Source organism: Grampus griseus (assembly GCF_964374135.1).
Source record: "Grampus griseus genome assembly, chromosome: 11".
Classification (NCBI taxonomy): domain Eukaryota; kingdom Metazoa; phylum Chordata; class Mammalia; order Artiodactyla; family Delphinidae; genus Grampus; species Grampus griseus.
In genome coordinates this window covers 94,645,216-94,666,272 of record NC_139005.1, presented here as the reverse complement: position 1 = coordinate 94,666,272, position 21,057 = coordinate 94,645,216, and the positions used below count along the sequence as shown (strand labels likewise).

Genomic DNA, 21,057 nt, shown 5'->3' with positions numbered 1-21,057 from the left:
AATCTTCTAGTTTTTTTTTTTTTTTTAATATTTATTTATTTTGTCTGCGCCGGGTCTTAGTTGCATCATGCGGGGTCTTCGTTGCCGCTTGTGGACTTAGTTGCGGCATGTGGACTCTTAGTTGCCACTTGCATGTGGGATCTAGTTCCCCGACTAGGGATCAAACCCGGGCCCCCTGCAATGGGAGCGCGGAGTCTTACCCACTGGACCACCAGGGAAGTCCTGAAATCTTCTAGTATTAGTTGTACCTTAGGAATGCCAGAAATGACATCTAATTTATTTTCTAGTATATTCGTCCTTTTTATTTTAGTATCTTAGTATGAGGGTCACTTTTAATTCTCATGAAAACTCATGCTTTCAAACTTAACTTCAACCAGGCCAGTCTTTCAATTGATCATTTCTGGGTAGTAATTTCCTCCTCTGAAGTATGAAAACCTCCATAACTTAAGGGTCAAATATCTTAGCAGGGGTGGGGGTGGGGAGAGAAAAGATTTTTGAGAAGGCTTGTTTGCCTTTTGCTCTCCTCAAGCATCTAAACCTCACTGAGTTTCTGATACAGCACTTTTTGGACTAGCATATAATTTCTGGTCAAGGAGCATTTCCCTTATTTGTCAACAAGTTTATTTTGGAGCCTTTTTGTAACATAAATAGTCTGAAGAGCTGTGATCACATTTTGTCATTTGATTAGTTTGTCATTTGATTAGGTTTCATATCCAAATTTAAAGAACTGAGAAAAAGATTCATCAGTGTTTCGAATAGAGCTGAGTTAATGGAATGTTCCTGCAGTCAGAATCTTTGTTGAAGAGGTCTTCATCCTGAGCAAAGGACGATGCAGAGGGAGTGTTTTTGTTCTTTCCCAGTCATTCCCTTACTAACCCTTTCCTCGTCTTTTCTACTTCCCTCATAACTTATACTTTGCCTCCCTATTCTAGAAGCCATGGTGAAATCAATAATGGGTAAATATGAATAAGGTAGGAGCAACCTACTGAGCTGCACATCTCCCTTTTCAGTAAAATCCAGAACTACTGACCAGTGGAAGCCATAGAGCTGGACTTGAGAACACAGCACTTATTTTTGCTTTTTCTTTCCAGACTCAGTTGACCCAATTGTTTGATGTGTTCATTTCTTGGGCATTATCCCTTGAACACCATCAGTATACCTCCATGGTCGTACAGGGCAGAAATATGTGAAGTTCCTTCCCTTGCTTTGATTTCCCAAGTAGCCAGTTATTCAAATAGCAGTTGATCACCTGTGTTTGAAACAAATGGAAAACTTGATTATTTTCATGGGGAATGGAGAACCTAGGTTCCCCTACTTTACGGTTTGTTTCTTTTTATTCCAGTCCTTTTCTGGCAGGCAACTCAGTTGATTCACCATGTATCAGCTTTAAAGACATCTGTTCATCTATATATAGGCTGCTTGCGCAGACCCATTTAGAAACAGATGATATATTAAATTTGTGGAATTCAATAACAGTGAAGGTATAAAGATGCATGCTTGTGCACAAATAGGTATTTTTGTTTAGTTTTTATTGACTTGGGGAATGGAGAGGAAATCTAAATGGTGATGTACAATAACATTATACGTAATACATAATATACATAATACATAATATGGTGTTTACTGAAAGTCACTTATTAAATGATTTGTTCTAAAATGAATAATCCTCAAGGCCTGGAAACATAAAGCCATTTTATTTAGAGTGCTTAGAATTAAGAGGAATTAAGATAGACTAAGGAAAGGGGAAATTCATATAAATATGCATTTCTTTGTAGCTGAAAGTCTTAGAAGAAGGATTGTTGTATATATACAGAGCCAGACAGATACATTACACCATAATTCTGAATTTACTGCTTAGGGCTTTTATTTTCCTCCTTATAAACATTGTTAGGGTTAGCAGGGGTTATGCAATGTATAAAATAATACATACCTACAATCAAATTATAGCAATACCCAGAGTATACTGATAAAGGGTTAATTCTATTATGTAAATGGGAAACTTGGTCAGATTTCAGATAAGCATAGGGTTTGGAGTTAACTGCTGAGAGGCACAAGATGGAATTTTCAGATAACTGAACTTTAATTTCATTTAGTTTTAGAGATGGAAAAGGTTTATTAGATGAACCTTCCTCTTTGACCTAGAGCTGTTTAAAAAAAAAAAAAAGCTCCATAAAAAGCTCGAATCAGAGTTAAATTTTTGCTTTCATGAAGCAAGAAGTTTTTCAGTCAGTAAGTTTGCATAATGGATCCCTTATGGCCCTATCTGTATATGGGTTTTTAGGAAGGCTGATGATTGATACTTCAAATTATTCTTGGATAATAGAGTTTTCATTAGTTATTGTTTTTTTTAAGTGTTCAGACTTACTGAATTGCATTAGGTTTCCCTGTTCTCTGAAATCAAATCAGTTTGTTATATTTAATCCTTTTCTAATAGCTCATCTTACACGGGGCCTTAGAAACACTCTAAAAGATGACAAATATATGCCCTTTTTTCCCCTCTTACTTTATCCTGCCTGGCCCTCCTCTTTCTTTCTTCCAAGGAGACATGTGGCACAGTATTAAGTACCTTCACTGTAGTGTCACAGCGACCTGGTACGAATCCTAGTTGCAGCACTTTTGAGCCATCTGACCTAAGGCAAAAGTTTAAAGGTTTGGTCCTTAGTTTTCTCATCTGTAAAATGGAGATAATAATTGTACTATTCGCACAGGGCTTCCCCCCACCTTCAAAATTATTTAATTACAAGGCTGGATAACTGAAAAAGAATTTTCCATTAAAAACAGTTTCAGAGCTAGAAAGTATCAGTAACAGGTTATGACTCTAGGGCAGTGACATGATTGAATAGAAGTGGCTTGAATCTTATGGATGCATTAATCTAGATTCGATGTTGGTTCAGACATCTATTTACAAATTAAAACAATCTGTCTTGAGTTTTGTTTTCTTTCCGTGTCCATAAAATGAAGAGCTTTTCCTGATCACCAGTTTTTCATAAAACAGACAAGTAAATCTCGTGGCGCTAGCCAGAAAAGTTTACACCTTAGGAACTTCATAGCAAACTGGCCTCTTTCAATAGGCAGACAGCAACCCCTCATTTAAAATGAAGCTGTACATCAATTGGTGACATTCATAGCTTCATCCTTCAACCTGCAGGATGCTGGTAGGATTGTCAGGTTTTAACCAAGTCATTTTCCAGCAAACATTCTCCCATATGTTTTGGAACTTTCCTTTGCATCTTAGTCTCTCCACATAACAGTTCCATTACACAGAAAGCCATTGTTCCAAGCACCACAGAGCAACTCCCAAGTCCTGATGTAAAAAAGAGGGCTTTTTTTTAAATTAAACAAGTAAAAAGCATGTCAGTCACTTAACATAGGGCTGACACATAGCAACACTCAATGACCCCTATTATAATTTTATTTTATTATTACTACTGCTGTTGATCTGTAATTTATTCTGAAATCAAGTTCTTAGATTAAATTTATTTTACTGAAACTGATCACCCAAACTTCTTTGACCCTGGCCTGAACCATCCATTTCCCTCATCCCCTTTGCCTTACCACAGAATGAACCCAGGTGATCATACTCCATGCCTGTTTATCTTATTAGCAGCACAGGCTTCCAAAAGACCCTGGAGAAGCAGAGAAGTAAGGAGCCCAGGTTCTGGAATCAGAATGCTTGGGTTCAAAACCTGTTGTACCTCTTATTAGTAGATCACCTTAGTTAACCTACTTAATCTCTCTGGGCCTCATTTTCCTTACCTATAAAATAATAATACCTATTCTCTCCATAGGGAAGTTATGAAGATTAAGTGAGTTAAAACATGAAAGAATGTAGGACAGTATCTGGCACAGAGCACATGTTCTATAAATGTAAGCTATTAGTGTGGCCGTTGCTGCTTTTATATTTTATTCTGCAAGGCTGTCTTTATTTTTAACAATGTTAATCTGCAAATAATAATAATACCCTCCTGATTAGATTTCTCAGGCTGTATGTATCATCATTTAGAGATCCAGTTCAGTTTAAGAAACAGTTGTTAAATGCTTACTGTGTATTAAGTGCTCTTGGGGGGTGGTTCATAGATTAGTAAGATATATTCCCTGCCCCCCCCCCCCGCCCCAGGAGTTTATAAACTGGTAGGAGAGAGAAGATTTATTCAGAGGGTAAGTATTACACAGGGCAAAATATCACTCTACTTTTTATAACAGATAAAAGGTAGCTCACAGGAGGCCTGGAGTAATTCTCAGTGCTGGGGAGGAGTGAGTTGGGAAGGTCAGGTGAAGAGTTGGGCATTTCCAGGTGAAGTGAATAAGGAGTTGGGAAAGTTCATGGTACCTGGAGGAAGAGTGATTGGACAGTCTTGATCGGGGTGAGTGAGAGTGGGCGAGACACAGTGCTGTCACTGCAACACGAGGAAGCGTAGTAAACTTGATGAAATAGGAGCGTAAGGAGGTGGCAGAGTTGAAGTTGGCTCAAAAGTTTTAGTATTAGTTCTGGGGAAGAGGGTAGTGATACCATTAAAGAGAAAAAGGATGGGAAGTAGATTAGGTTTTGAGGGGGAAAGATAGGTTTTGGACCTGCTGAATTTGAGATATAGTCAGGAGAGACTAGTTACGGTTCTGCAGTTTTTGGAGACCTTCTTAAAAACTGCTTTGTGGATGGAAAAGGCAGACATTAGAGTAATATGGTTCCTAACAGATACAGGTCCCCCTCAGATGTGACTTGCAGGGACCTTATAATTGAAGACTTATCATATAAGGGAACTTCCCTTGAGATCCTCTTAACCCTCCTTTTCTGGGCATTTTCTCACTTAGTCTCTGAATGGAGGCTATGCCTTTGTCATTCTGTATGGTGTGCAGTGGTAATACCATTTAGGTTTCACTGGCATTTGAGATAGAGATAATTGGCTTTTTACTTAAAAAAAAAAAATCCTATTAACTTGTTATATCAAGTCGTGTTGCCAGAGTAGAAATAGTAGAAACACCCATCACCCTCCCTTAGTCCGGATGTGCTTTGAATCACCTAGCTTTGTTGTTTCATGTCAACAGAAAAAGGCTCTAAGTGAAGAGGAAGAGGCAGAGAAGAGTTATCTTAATGGCAAAATATTTTCTGGTCCATGGAAATCCATTGCTTGCTGAAAATAGGTATAATTTTTAGATACAAAAGAAAAGATTTTACAAATAACCAATACTTCCTGATCTATCACTCGCTATACTTATGGTGGTAAACACTTGCTACCAGAAAGGAGGTGTAGAACATCTAGAAAGCTTTTTCTGCTGTGCGGTGGTCCTCATTATGTTTTCTTTGAGTTAAGAATTTGTGTTTTTTTCGTCTTGGAGGAGGACACAGTGTTGTAGAAGGTTTTGAACAAGAGGCAAGACTTTGGTACTTTGTGGATTGTTATCACCCAGCAAGACCCTTTGCAACTTCCTCTCGCCGCCCACAGCAGAATACGGAAACCGTGCTGTATCAGGCCACTTCTGCAATTACAGTCACAATTAAAGGGGATCCTTCTTTCACGCTACACCCTTCTGTTTCGAGGCTTTCTTTGCATTTGAAAATGTGTCTTTTGTGGTGGAATGCCCAACTGAGCCTTGATCTCCCCTCTCTCTTTGCTGCCATGCAGTGCTGCAGTTGAAGCTCCAGCAGCGCCGGACGCGGGAGGAACTGGTGAGCCAAGGGATCATGCCGCGTAAGTACCACTCTCTCTCCCCCTCTCAGCACTTGATAGAGTTGCTTTTAGGATGCGGTGTGTGTACCCAGTATGCCACGGGGAGAATCTAACAGAAAACAAGGCCTATGGGGTTCATTTTTCACTGCTTTCTTTGTCATACTTTTCTAAGTTCAGGGCCTCTCAATCAGTGATAGTTAAGAGAACAGCCCTAATTGATCAAGTTCAGTGAAACAAAAAACGTTAGGTTTAACAGTACCATTGAATCATCCTTAGCTTCTGAATTGCACGTTTTAAAGGGTTTCTACGCCCTATTATACTTCCCTTTATAGGAGGAACAGATCTTGAGCTGGGGTACTGTGAGGAAAAACACTTCTCACATGTGTTTTGCTTTAGTGTTCGGGTGCTTGGGAAGAGACAGCCCTTTTCCATCTAGTATTCTGAGTCAACCCCAGTTTTATTTAGAGTGAGAGCCTCAGATATACCCTAAGGCTGGCATGGGGATGAGTGTGCCTGAATGGAGTCATTGATGAGGGTATCGCAGGGCTGGGCTTGGTGCAGAACTGCATCACTTGGGAGAAATAAAGCCAACCTTGGAATCTGTTAGAAGTAAGAAAATTTGCTTTTACTACCAATAGCCTTATAAAATGAGTGGAAGCTGAAGCCAGCAAAATTTTGCTTTTTTTGACATTTCTTTTTAAGTCATCAGCAGAGAGTTAGGCTCTCCCTCTCATTTCTTTTATCTTTATGTGTTAACTGCTACTTGGACACACCCTAATGAAGTAAAAATTTATATATCATACAACAACTTCTAGCTTCATAGTGGGAGAACTGATGTTTTTCACCTTAATGCTGCTAACCTACTGCTACTGTACTTTCCTAATTCTCATTCACTCATTCATTCAAAATATTTGAGTACCTAGTGTGTGCCTGTTGATACAGGAAGATAAGTTCAACTCCTGCTCTCAGGAGTTTTGTACTTAGAAGACTGATAATATAATAAACAGGGAGACAAACACAATTATTTCAAAACATGGTAAATGCTATGAAGTAAATTAACTGGTTGGTATATTAATAAATAATAGGAATGAGATGGAATCACTTTGGAAAAGTTGGTCAAGAAAGGCCTTCTTGAGGAGGAAATATTTGAGCTGAGATCTGAAGGATATGATGGAGACAGTCATTCAGAAGCAGGAAGAGGGCCCAGGAAGAAGGAAGAGCAAGTGTAAGGGCCTAGTGCAGTTAAGAGCCTGGCATGTTTGCAAACATCAAGGAAGCCATTGTGGCTGGGCCTGGTAAGTGAGGAGAGAGTAGGGGCCTGTTAAGATTGGCAAGGTGTGCGGAGCCAGAATGAGAGCCTTGTCAACCACGAGGAGGAGGTAGGTTCTGCTTTAACTACAATGGAAAGCCATTGACGGCTTTTAAGCAAGTGAAGATGGGATTTGATTTACATCGTGGTAATACCAGGTCCATGTCTAAGAGCTAGAACTTCATAGCAACTATAAGGAGTCTGAGGTCTCTTTCTGTCCGAAGTGTCAGCCAGGAAACTTAAGTCTCAAATTTATATCTTTTTTAAAATTGCTATTAACTACCAAACAATTTACCCACATGCCATCTTCTTCTCTGGCCTTCCAGTGAAGGACTCCCCATCTTTAAAGTGTGGATCAGTTAATGTGATCAGGTAGGGTGGTGTTGTGCTTTACAAAACACTCCAGATCCGCCAATCTATATACAAACCTTGTAGAGGAACAAGTTACCCAGCGTCACATGGCTTTCACCAAGACATCATGCGTTTAGTGTCTACTTTTTGCTTGGGGTAGTCCTAGGTGCTCTAGAGATTAAAGAAATGTAAGGCACAGGACTTGCCCTCAAGACATTTAACAGTTTATCTGGGTAGTAAGATTTGCCCATACACAAGATAAAGAGCAATTCAGCATTGACCTGTGCGGTGCTGACTCTAATTACAGTACTAGTTCTGAGAGCATAGTGCTACCTCTCAGGATCTGTAGTATGTTCAGGATCCAAAAGCCACACGGAGGATGAGTGCCTTGCATTCGTCTTGCTGCCTTTCATTTGATACCAGGGGCTACTGGAGATAACTGTTTAATAAGATTTATTGTATACAGTCTCCTTGCTTAGCATTTCTTACAGTATTCTGTGTTGTTAAGACAAATGATGCTTGAGTATTGCAGTTATCTGCTTATATGTTTGTCTCTCCAATTAGACTGTGAGCTCCTTGAGAAAGTATCTTATTTATATTTCTGTCCCCAGTACCTGGCACTGAATGAACGAATGAATGAAGACAGCCAGTTGTAAAGTGGAGTGTGTGTGTGTGCGTGTGCGTGTGTGTGTGTGTGTGTGTGTGTGTGTGTGTGTGAAAGAGAGAGAGGGAGAGGATGAAAGACAGACACAGATACCACTCTATTGCAAACTTGTTGGAATTCTGGGCATGGAATTTGAAACAACACTCCTGTTCTGTCAGGAGCCCGGGTTCTAAAATATTCTGAATATCTAATTGTGTGCTTTGGGTGGTTCTCTGTATCTGTGAAGTGAGAATAATTGCCCTTCTTATAGGAATAGAAATGCCCTGCTTCTATGAGAATATTACATCTTCCCTCATACAACAAGCCACCTTCAACTATGGGCACAGTTTGGTTTCCAGCTTTTCTAGTGAAGAAAGTAAGAAGCAAACTTTTAGATTATGAGAGAGAGTGTTGAGGCCTGGGAAGAGTTTCAGGTGTGAAGTTCCCTGCTCATCAGCATGCCTGCTCATGTGCAGATAGGGTCCTGAGTTCCCAAAGATGAGGCTCTTTTTTTCCCCAGCCCCTCACCCTCTGAGTAACACCACTTCCTCACCACAGCCCCTCACCACTACCCTAACTCTCATTATAGCCTCCAACATTCTCTGCCTCCCTGACATCCCCAGCAATTCCACATCTCACCCTTCACTCATGTCTTTCAAAAAAAATATGAGTAGTGCTGGGAGCAAATCATAATTGATCAGCCATTTGTTGATTATTGGAGATTTGGAGACCTGAAAAGATACCATCTGGTTTGAAGTGCCCATTTCCATTTCCATCTTGCTGGCCTGAGGAGTTTCTGAAAAGTGCCTTTATGTTTAAGTTTGTTGTACGACTTAGGAAGTAATTAGGACCTTCAAACCAGAGGAAAGGAGCAGTGTAGTCACGGCTATATTCTGCCTCATCATTTCTGATAATATCTTTTATCAAATTCTTCTCATCCCAATCTTTCTGTAGCTCTAGGAAGAACCCACCCACCTCGTTTCAGAGAACCCTCATATGCAGCTCCCATGTGTGGCTGGCTTCCAGTTCTGACATCATATCTGTAGGACATGATGTTTTCAGTAGCTGCCTTGCTGTCAGGGTCATTCATGTTTTTGCATATTGTTCAAAGTTGGGCTACGGCCTTCCCATAGAATTCAGGGGATTAAAGAATCCCTCAATTCGCATACACCTCTTTCTGCTACTTGATGTGCTCTGTTCATGGCATCTAAACTATGGGATATAAAAGTTGGTTTCTGATGTGCTTTTAAATAGAATCATTTCCCAGAATCCTTCTTTCTCATCCTGTAAACATTTGTCTCGAATTTAACACTACTTAAACCCTACCAAATGCAGAGTGCCAGATAGCAAAGGATTACATATTCCAGGCCCTTAGCTTTCTTTAATGATGTCTGAAGCTCTGCATATCTTGAGGGAGAGGAGAGATGGCACAGATAGGAAGCTGGTGTTTAAGTACAAAGATTAAGGAATGCTGCTGTATCTAGGATGAAGATTCATAGAAGAGGTGGGTCATGTGTGGTACACTTTGTTCTCAAACAGAGCTTTCCCCACAGCCTTTCTCTTTGACATTTAAAGTGTACAAGCCATAAGGTTAAGGTGAAAATTAAGAAAAACATTCTGGCAATGAGAGCTGCTGCAGAGGAATAACATTTTAAAGGAAAACCTGGAAATTCTCCTGACCCAAACAAATGAGAAAAAAAGTCTCCTATAATCTTTCTAGATATGAGAGAAGAATCTCATTTGTCTGTTCCCTCTCCACCTTTTGTTATTCCATTGTGAATCCTTGAGAAAAAGCAGAGAGTAGCGTATTTCTAATGCTCCACTTACCCCTTACCAGGCCATTATTGCCCCATGTGCATGTAGTAGGAAAACCTTGGTACCTTGGCAAACATGAGGAAATCATTATGTTTGTCCAGTAGATTAAGGATCTTCCTCCATTTCTTGGGTGAGCTTGTTTTTTTCATTTTAAATGGTGTTTCTGTGCACTCAGCCTCTGCCATTGGTGACACTTACTTCTCAGTGGTTGGGAAAATCCGAAGGGTGTGAGGGCAGCACAACTCAGAGAGGGCAGCCACTGTCAATCCAGGGGACTGTCAACTGCCTGGCCCCTGAGAGGCCCTCAGACATGTTGCTGGGTGAGAAAGTGAGCCAGTTGGCCAGCTAGTTTTGACCGATTTATATATCTTCTAGTAGGCCCTGTGTTCTCACCCTGAAACTGGAAAAAAATGGCCTCGTGTAATGGAGTTCCCGCAGCTCTATTTTTAATAAACTTCACCACATCTTGATTCCCCAGCCCTTCAATTCTACGGTTTGATCCCTTTGTCATGCTTCAGCCGTCGGCATTAGCCAAGTGCTACACAGAGACAGTGCGGCCCAGTTGCAGCACTGGTAGCTAATCTAAGCTGTCGTTTTACTGGCCCCCACGTTAGCCGAAAATCTCCTGTTCATCTGACTATAGCAGTCTCTGCACCAACAAGAAATTTCTTCTAAACTGTGACAGAAGGTTATTTAATGGCTGGAAGTGTCAGGATTAATTATTGCGATCTCTTTTCCTCTGTAGCTAAAATTCTTAATAATAATATTTTTGCTATTTGTAACTTGGGGATTATTTCTTATATTATTCTTGATCAAGTGTACAAACGGAGTTTCAAGATTTTCTTTCCTGAGTACATATGGATAAAAATCTATTTTGGTGAAGCTCTTTTAAAAGTAACTTTTGGTGTTCTTAACCCCTGAGAAGGTAAACCAACCTCCTCAGACCTCAGGATTTCTTGTAATGAGAAAGAGGCTATGATTTAACTTCGTCACTCTCAGTCCGTCTTTATTAAATACTGAGGTGCCGTGGCATCTTTTCCCCCAAGTTACCATGAATTCAAAAGAACTAGCCTTTATACCAGCCCTGTCCAATAGCACTTTCAGTGATGTTAGAAATATTCTATAACACTAGCCACTAGCCACATGTGCTATTGAGTGCTTAAATGTGGCTGGCGTGAGTGAAGAGCTGAATTTTTAATTTAATTTAATTTTAATTAATTTAAATTTAAGTAGTCATATGTGGGTGGTGGCTGTTATATTAGACAATAGGGTTTTAGGCTTTATTCTGCCACTTAGGAACAAGGTGATTTTAGGTAACTCACTTAACTTTTCTGAACTCAAATTCTACTTTTATAAAATTCTTATCTAACATGGAAACAACCTAAATGGATGTGGTGTGTGTGTGTGTGTGTGTGTACACACATATACATACAGACAATGGAATACTACTCAGCCATAAAAAAAGAATGAAATAATGCCACTTGCAGCAACATGGATGGACCTAGAGATTATTATACTAAGTGAAGTAAGTCAGAAAGAGAAAGGCAAATACCATATGATATTGCTTATATGTGGAATCTAAAATATGACACAAATGAACTTATCTGTGAAACAGAAGACGACTCACAGAGAGAACAGACCGTGGTTGCCAAGGGGGAGGGAGGTGGGGGAGGGATGGATTGGGAGTTAGCAGGTGCAAACTATTCTATGTATGTATAACTGAATCACTTTGCTGTACACCAGAAAATAACACAACATTGTAAACCAACTATGCTTCAATAAAATAAATTTTAAAAAAATAAAATTCTTATCTACCCCACAGTTAATTTAGAGAAAAATGAGATGATGTCTTGTTCATGCTTTTGAAATACAGGTAGAAGTATTTGCAGTTAAGAGTGAGAACATTAGCTTGGATCTACCATCTTGTGAATCTGAAAGCAGCTTTTTATATGTATATATATATATATCTCATTAAGTTCTGTGAAAACCAGTATTTGGGAACAGGAACTATCTTTTTTTTTTTTTTTAAGCATCTTTATTGGAGTATAATTGCTTTACAATGGTGTGTTTCTGCTTTATAACAAAGTGAATCAGCTATACATATATCCCCATATCTCCTCCCTCTTGTGTCTCCCTCCCACCCTCCCTATCCCACCCCTCTAGGTGGTCACAAAGCACCGAGCCGATCTCCCTGTGCTACGCGGCTGCTTCCCACTAGCTATCAGTTTTACGTTTGGTAGTATATATTAGTCCATGCCACTCTCTCACTTTGTCCCAGCTTACCCTTCCCCCTCCCCATGTCCTCTCAAGTCCATTCTCTACATCTGCGTCATTATTCCTGTCCTGCCCCTAGGTTCTTCATAACCTTTTTTTTTTTTTTTTTAAGATCAGGAACTATCTTTCAGTAAATAAAATCCTTCTTAATTTCACTTTCCTCCCTACCCTTGGATTAAAAAACAATTGCTGAAAATTACTGACTCAAAGAACCACTAGTCAACATGGTACTCTGTTAAAATTGTTCCCCTTTTGGTTGTATATTAACGGGACTACTATTTTATTAGCTTGCCCTCTCCATGGTAATGTATTTTTGTTTTTAACCTCTCTTAAAACAAAACAAGTGAGTGGCTGGGTTGGGAATAATTTTTTTTTTTTTGATTTTGGGGCAGCTTGCCAAGAGACAGAAATGTTCACCGGCAGGGACACTGGTGATTCCAGAGCAGAAGAGGGTCTAGTGTGAGGCTGAATTTGCCACCCATCCCCCTTTTTGTAAATCTTACAAAGATTGAAGATGACAAAATTGTAGGCTTCAAGGAAATGTCATTTCTTTTGCTTTTAAGTGAAGTGTTACAATGTCTGAGACGTTCTTTTTTTAAATTTTAATTTAATTTTTTTATACAGCAGGTTCTTACTAGTTCTCTATTTTATACATGTTAGTGTATATATGTGAATCCCAATCTCCCAATTCATCCCCCCATCCCCCCCCGGCCCCACTTTCCCCCCTTGGTGTCCATACATTTGTTCTGTACATTTGTGTCTCTATTTCTGCCTTGCAAACCGGTTCATCTGTACCATTTTTCTAGATTCCACATAGATGCGTTAATATACGATATTTGTTTTTCTCTTTCTGACTTACTTCACTCTGTATGAGTATCTCTAGGTCCATCCACGGTCCGAGACATTCTGTCTCAAAGGATTCTGTGTAGATTATGAGTTTGGGTGGGGCTAGGGTGAGAGCAGATCCTCACCTGGGCCTTGGCCGTTTCCCATGTGCTCTAGTCCACTTGGGAGTTGCTAGAAGCTCTGTGTGGTAGTCTCTGAACAGCTGTTCCTGTGAGCCAAAGAAGTTTGGACAGGATCTGACCAGCTCCCCTTTCTGGCAGCAGCTCAGAAGAGGCCTCCCTCGGGACTTCCCTGGTGGTGCAGTGGGTAAGAATCCGCCTGCCAATGCAGGGGACACGGGTTCGAGCCCTGGTTTGGGAAGATCCCACATGCCGCGGAGCAACTAAGCCCGTGCACCACAACTACTGAGCCTGTGCTCTAGAGCCCACGAGCCACAACTACTGAAGCCCGCGCCTAGAGCCTGTGCTCCGCAACAAAAGAAGCCACCACAATGAGAAGCCTGCACACTGCAATGAAGAGTAGCGCCTGCTTGCCTCAACTAGAGAAAGCCCGCGTGCAGCAACGAAGACCCAACATAGCCACAAATAAAACAAATAAATAAATTTATAAAAGAGAAAAAAAGAAAAGGCCTCCCCAAAGCCTGCAGTTTTCCCATCTCTCCAGTCCACCCGGGGCCCTTGGGCTTGTGCTTCTCTCAGATGCTCAGTCTCACAGCTGTTAGTGTGGTCCACTTGGCTTTTTCAGATACATAGATATCTCTGGATGAAAGAGGCAGGGTTTTTTTTTCCCTTTTCTTTTTAATTGAGATGTAATTGACATACATTATATTAGTTTCAGATGTACAGCGTAACTTTTTTTTTTTTTTAAAGAAGCAGAGAAAGAGAACTCCACCTATCTGAGATGGTGTATCCTCAGCACCGGAATGTTACCATTTAACTGTAGTTGAATCCCAAGTTTCAGTGGCATTTGATAAACACCATGGTAGGGACTTCCCTGGTGGTCCAGTGGGTAAGACTCCATGCTCCCAGTGCAGGAGGCCCGGGTTCATTCCCTGGTTGAGGAACTAGATGCTGCATGCATGCTGCAATCAAGAGTTCGCATGCCGCAACTAAGAAGTCTGCATGCCTCAACTAAAAGACCCCGTGTGCCATAACTCAGATCCGGCGCAACCAAAATAAATAAATAAAAACAAATCTTTAAAAAAAACACACCATGGTAAAACATGTGTTCCAGGATTAGAGCTAACCTGATCCCTAGATCTGAAGCTGAGAGAAAATTGGTTAGGCATATGGCCTCAGGAATCTTCTCTTTCATCTCAGGAGAAGACCAGCTGGGCACGTCACTCCTTGGTATTTTACGTTGCCTTTCTGATATATGTCAGCATCCTCATCTCTCTTCCAGCTGATGTAGGTCATCAGAAGTGTGTATTCCTATGTCAGTGGTCAGTGACTAGCATAGAACCTCTTCCTTGTCCAGTTGCTAACTAATCCTAAGATAGACCCTAGAATGAGTTATATGTTCTGAGCGTATTCATTGCTGAATCCAAAGAAGAATCCCACAGGGAGCTCTCTTGAACAGACCATCAAAAGTAATCTTCTTGATACAGGTTCTTGATACAATTTAATATCTAAAAAGTGTAATAGGTATTCACTTTCATTTAATAATTAGTTCTCAACATGTCTGAGATATCCAAGGCTAACATCTTTGCAAGATAATAAGTGAAGTAAAGGAGTTAATAAAGTCACTTGTTGAAACTACGCACTAATTTTACTTAAACGATAAAAATCCTTAAGAATTATGTACTCAAGGGGAGCCCTGATAGATACCTGATGATGGCAGTGATTTAAAATCCTTCAGCCTAGTGGGATGTTATTTGCAGAAGGGCAAAGGTGATTTGGAGCTTGTATCTAAACAGATGACTTAGGTGTATTGATTATGGGGCTTCAAAAAGGGGTATATGTGTATGCTTGAGCAAGGAGTGTATATTGGAATGATAATTGACTGATCTGGAGTATTAGGCTGGGCTATGGTGTGAAAGGCGGATACAAACATGGCTGGCATACATGTCAAAGAGAAACTTGGAAGGCCAAATTCAAAATATTAGACCCCTGATATTTTAGCCTTTTGGAATTCACTGTACCTGTTGATATTCATGCCATGCAGGATTGTGCTGTGACTTTTTTGTCCCAGTCTTGAGTCTCTTTCACCATCAGTGGGTCAAGGTTGAAGATTCTGGAGCAGCTTGCACTTCTATAAAGGAAAAGATTAGCATCCTTGAGTCTCCATTTTTAACATTCATTCCTGGTAGTTGGCTTCCCTGATGGTTTGGGTGGGGGTGACAGCCCAAGTGCCAAAACAGGATATGGATGAAGCACGTTTTCTGCCTGTCAGTTTGGACCCGTGCTTGCCCCAGAGTGCATGGTCCCTTCCCCATACCCCATCACCCAAGCTCTTTCTTTGATTCACATGAACTTAGTTCTGGTTTTCGTTGTCATGGCCAGTCCCTGGACTGTTGACACAACTCTTTGGTTAATGGTCAACAATTGCAGGTTATTTTTGCAGGCATTTTGGTATGACAGATAAAAACAGAAAGACAAAAAATGGAAGTCATCCCCAGTTAGCTCTCAGCATTTGACTCCACACCCACGCTGTTCTCTTCAGAAGGAGGATGGCACAGAAGAAAAAGTTAAAACAGTAACAGTGCCAAACGCTTATTAACCAGAGCTTCTAGCAGATGGCAGAGCACTTTCACTTTGATGCTAGGAGTCATCACGGCAAATTATATAATTGCCATTTTGCCGATGAGAATACTGAGGCTCAGAGGGGTCATGTGACTTGCCCAAGGTCACAGTACCACTAAAAGACAGAGGTAGATCCACTCCAGGTCTTCTGGCTCTGAACCCCATGCTAATTCCTGAAAGTCACGGTCTAATGATTCTTATTGACAGAGGAATTCGTGATGATAGCTTGATGTACTTTCAAAATTTCAACTTTGTAAATATTAAAATTGAAAACAGTGTTAGATCAGGAACTACAGTTGGTGGGGAAAGGAGAAAGTTAGTGGGGAGGGGTTGTATGTGAGAGTGGCTCCATCGTTTTTAAACCCTCTATTAAAATTGCTTCCAAGTTGCTGCTCTTGTCTGCTGGCTTGAAGGCCATGGGCATCTTTTCACTTCTGTCCTAATAACGCTTAGTTAAATCAGAGGTTCTTGATTTTGTGTGTGTGTGTGTGCCATTGATGCTCCTTGGAAAATCTTACACATCCTCTCACTAGACAGTTGCCCAAGCAAGTACCCAAAATTCAGCACACAGTTTCCAGGGATTCATAGATACTCTAAAGCTGGTATAGTGTGTCCCAGGTTAAGGGCCCCTCCTCTGCCTGGATGTGGAATCCCAAGAAAAATCATTCCCCTAATGCTGTTGTAAACCCTTACACATCAGTGACACAGCCAACCTCTGTGCTCCTCACCGGCTGTGTGCTAAGACCAAGGACTACATTTCTGTAGCTGCCTTCCACTGAGTGTGTTGCCAGGCCCGAATACAAACAGCAGGGTGTGGAATCCATCCCAGCTGAATGAGGCCCTCGCCAGGGTGTGAGGAAGATGGCAAAAAGCCCTGATCCTCTGACTCTCAGAAATACATACTTTGCACCTCGAAGCAGTGGTCCTGAAAGGAGCTCAGGAGACTAAACTCTACCAATTTGTGGACACCTACACAGGCATCAGAGTTGCAATTTTGAGTTAGCTGTTCCGAAAAATTATCAAGTCCTTAACTAGGTGTACTTTTTAGTCACTTAGCCCCTGGTGGTGGAGAATGAGCAAATAAAAATTCTTACTTTCTCATCTGCAGTGTCACCTTTCCCCTGCCTTTTGGACTAGGGAAACAATGGTTTTCAAATTTTATTGGCACCAGCCTCCTTGAAGAGCTGACTAAAGATTGAAATTCTTGAAGCTCTGGGATCTCTGCATTACATAGAGATTCTTGCCCTCCAGAGACTTTCTAATGCAAGTGTGGTTCTGGAACCACACTCGGAGAAACACTGGACCAAGGGCTGCTGGCATCCTTCCCCTTTTCATTTTTAGTGACGGCGTAGAATATTGTTACTGTCTTCCCGCCAGGAGTTCTGAAGTACAGGATAGTCCTATCCACGTGATTCAAGAGTTGATGAATTTCTAAGACAGTTGAGGCTGCTGCGTATAAAATGATTGAGTACAGACAGCTTATGACCCCTTGCCTCCAATGCTGGGAAAAGCCTGCCTTGCCTGCCTCTCATATGGCCTTGCACCATGTCTGTGGTCAGTTTGGCGGAGTTAATGAACTTCCTGGAGCTGTGTGACAAACTTCTGTGCTAGGGCCACGGGATGTGGCAAGACTCAGTTAACTTTGGAAGGAGTTTGATTATATGGTGACTCCCTCTTCTGCTATGTTGACCCCTTTGAGAGAGGGTTGATGGGAAAAGGGATGGGAAAATGTGTACCCCTTGACATTTTCTGAGGTTATATCTGAAATCCTCCCTTCTTCCCTTCCCTCCCTCCCTTCAGAACCATTGCCAATATTGGAGCAAATGACAAGGCAGCATTTCTTTGCAGAGGAATAGCGAGGAGAAGAAAGCAAAATGTAAAAGATCAGATTAAAATCACTGTTTGTTATTTTTTTGTAACTATCATTTTTTTTTTTTAAAGATGCTTGATCAGAGAAGTATCTTTTCTCTGACCCACTCCCACTCCTCCTCCTACCTGGCTTATGCTGAAATATACATAAATTAAAAGATCTGAATTTTAGAATCAGAAGAACCAGAGGCCTTTGTCCTGCCGTTAAGTAGGATGTGATCCCAGGCAAGTCAGTTCTCCTTTATAAAGTGTAGGAAATAGCAGGTACTAAGAAGCTCAAGTAAGGTAATTCCCAGCATGCTGTGCAAACAGCAGGGGGAAAACAAGGAAACCATTTGCAGCAGATCTTTTTATTTACGTTACCCTCAGGAGCCTTTTTGTCAACAGCACGGTTGACAGGCACAATCCTGCTTTATTTCTTCTCCCTGTTTCATTCCCTCTATTTCTACTTGAGAACAGGGTAAAGTCCAAAGTCCTGCAGGGCCCTCTGCGGCTCCCCCTCTTACAGCATCTCTTCCCACTCTCCTCTTTGCTCACTCTGCTCTGCCAGCCTGTCCTGCTTGAGGTCGCTCTGTCTCTCGGGCAGGTTCCCACCCAGGGCCTTTGCACTTGCTCTTCTCCTTGCCTGCAGGGCTCATTCCTTTCCTCCAGGTCTTGGCTCAAACATCACATTAGAAAGTCTTTCCCTGACCACTGCGTGTAAAGTCCTGCCCTGTCACCCTCTATCGCCCATACCCTGCTTTATAGTTCTTCAGAGCATGCACCACCTCCTACTGTGTTAGGTGTTTGTCTGATGCATCGTTCTTCACTAGGGAAGAACAAGGATATCCCAGCACCAACGGACATGTGGGCTCTCAATTAATACTTGTTGGGAGTGAGTAACCAACAGTTAGCGGTCTTAACCCCTTAGGGGACACACACCTCTGGACCCCACCCTCACTCTTACTCCTCTGCCTCTTGTGATTGGTCCCCATCTCCACCAACTCACCAGCATAGCTCCGAGACCTCTGGCTGTGTCCTAAGCATGAGTAATCCTCTGGAAACTTTGCAAGCCATATTTTATCTGACCTGCCCACTATTAACATCTCTCTCTTTCTACCTACACCCTTTTTCTTGAAGCCGAGTCTCTATATCTTTATAGCCTTCTCCCACCCCCATGAGCCTTCTCAGGTTCTTTTGCTGGGCTCTGTCCGTCACCTATGCTTAAATTCTGAGAGTCTCCTAAGATTCATCCTGGGAAGTATTTTCTTCTGTCTCAACATAACATATATTACATTATCCCTAGATGATGCCGTGTGCACACACATACACGTATAAGCATATGTACATATATACACACATGCAAGTACACATACATACCACTTGCACATCTCTTGATAGGATGTCACACAATTAGCTCATATTCAGCATGTCCCAAACTAAACACCATCTGTCCCACCCTGTCCCAGGCCTACTCCTTCTGTATCCCCTCTCTGGGAGTGTTAATGGTACAACCATTTACCCGGTCACTCCATTTTATTCTTCTGAATGGCCTCTTGATCTCTACTAGAGTGATCTTGTAAAAATGCAATTCTTACTCTTTTGCAATTCCCAATGTAATACTTGATTTCAGGCAGGTATCATCAGTAGATGCTAAAACCATTAGGTAAGCAGTGCTTAGGGAACAGGATTTTCACAAGGCCTCAAAATGTTACCCCACAGATTATGTATTAATTACAAAAGGGGAAATGCTACCTTTAGGATGGAGAGATCTGGTGTCACCTTTCATGCTTTCAGCACTGTCAGTGGTTGGGCAGCATGGTACTGTGTGTGCCTCCTGATGTTAAGAAGTACACATCAGCTATGTAGTCTTCCTGCCAAAAATGTTTAACCTAAATCTAATCACGAGGAAACAGCCAAATTCAGAATATAGGACATTCTTTCCACAAAACAAGCCGGTTTGTATACTTAAGTCAGTGTCAGGAAAAGTGCAAAAGGCAGGAGTATTGTTTCAAAATGTGACCGAGGAGACAACTATGAAATGTAGTGCATGATTCTTGATTACATCTTGGATTAAGGGGGAAAATCCAAACCGCTATAAGACATTTGACGGGCAATTGAGGAAATTCCAACATGGACTGCAAATTCGATTATATTATTGGATTAATATTAATTTTCTGAGGTGTGATAAAGATATTTTAGTTAGATAAGAGAATGTCTTTCTTCTTAGGAAATGCATATTGAAGAATTTAGGGATGAAATGTGATTGATAGTCATCCCTCTGTATCTGCAGGTTTCGTATCCACAGGTTCTAAATATGTGGGTTCAACCAACCGCAGATGGAAAATATTTGGGGAAAAAAATTCCAGAAAGTTCCCAAAAGCAAAACTTGCATTTGCCACGTACTGGAAATTATTTACATAGCAATCACATTGTATTAGGGATTATAAGTAATCTAGAGATGATTTAAAGTATATGGGAGAATGTGCATAGGTTATATGCAAATGCTACGCCATTTTGTATAAGGAACTTGAACATCCTTATACAAGATTTTGGTACATGGATTTTGGTGTCCGTGGGGCATCCAGGAGCCAGTCACCTGCAGATACCAAGGGACAACTGTGTCTGCAACTCACTTCCAAGTGATTAAATAAACAAAATTGTGTGTATGTGCATGTGTGCACAGGAGAGAGAGAAAACAAATATGGCTAAAAGATAACTGGTGAATCTAGGTCAGAGTTATAGGGTCATTAACTACTTGCTCTTTCAGTGTTTTTGTAGGTTTCAAAAAAAAATTCAAAGTTAAAAGGGGGTGCAGGGAAGAGGGGGGAGCCATGTGAGTGCAGACATGAGTGGTGAAATGAATATATACCAATTACCAGGTATGTTTCTGCTCATTTAATTTTTTTTTAAACATCTTTATTGGAGTATAATTGTTTTACAATGGTGTGTTAGTTTCTGTTTTATAACAAAGTGAATCAGTTATACATATATCCCCATATCTCTTCCCTCTTATGTCTCCCTCCCTCCCACCCTCCCTATCCCACCCTTCTAGGTGGTCACAAAGCACCGAGCTGATCTCCCTGTGCTATGCAGCTGCTTCCCACTAGCTATCTATTTTACATTCGGTAGTGTATGTATGTCCATGCCACTCTCTCACTTCGTCCTAGCTTACACTTCCCCCTCCCCATGTCCTCAAGTCCATTCTCTAGTAGGCCTGCGTCTCTATTCCTGTCCCGCCCCTAGGTTCTTCAGAACCATTTTTTTTTTTTAGATTCCATACATATGTGTTAGCATACGGTATTTTTTTCTCTTTCTGACTTACTTCACTCTGTATGACGGACTCTAGGTCCATCCACCTCACTACAAATAGCTCAGTTTCGTTTCTTTCTATGGCTGAGTAATATTCCATTGTGTATATGTGCCACGTCTTCATTCCATTTTTTAACATAAAACATCAAGTTAGAAATAACTCCCCACCCCTCCATGTGGTTCTGATCATGTCACTCGCCTGGTTAATGTGGTAACTCTGGCCTCCATGGTTTCTGATGAGAAATCTTTTGT

General features: G+C 41.1%; 1 protein-coding gene across 5 annotated transcripts in view; it reads left to right on the top strand.

The window, feature by feature from the left end:
* Positions 1-21,057, top strand: part of MRTFA (myocardin related transcription factor A) — a 62,082-nt gene that overhangs the window by 15,745 nt on the left and 25,280 nt on the right. For all 5 annotated transcript variants that reach the window (XM_082666900.1, XM_082666899.1, XM_082666901.1 and 2 more), the window contains one exon: positions 5,622-5,687. In XM_082666900.1, the coding sequence (XP_082523026.1) occupies positions 5,622-5,687 (66 nt within the window). The remainder of the gene's footprint in view (positions 1-5,621; positions 5,688-21,057) is intronic.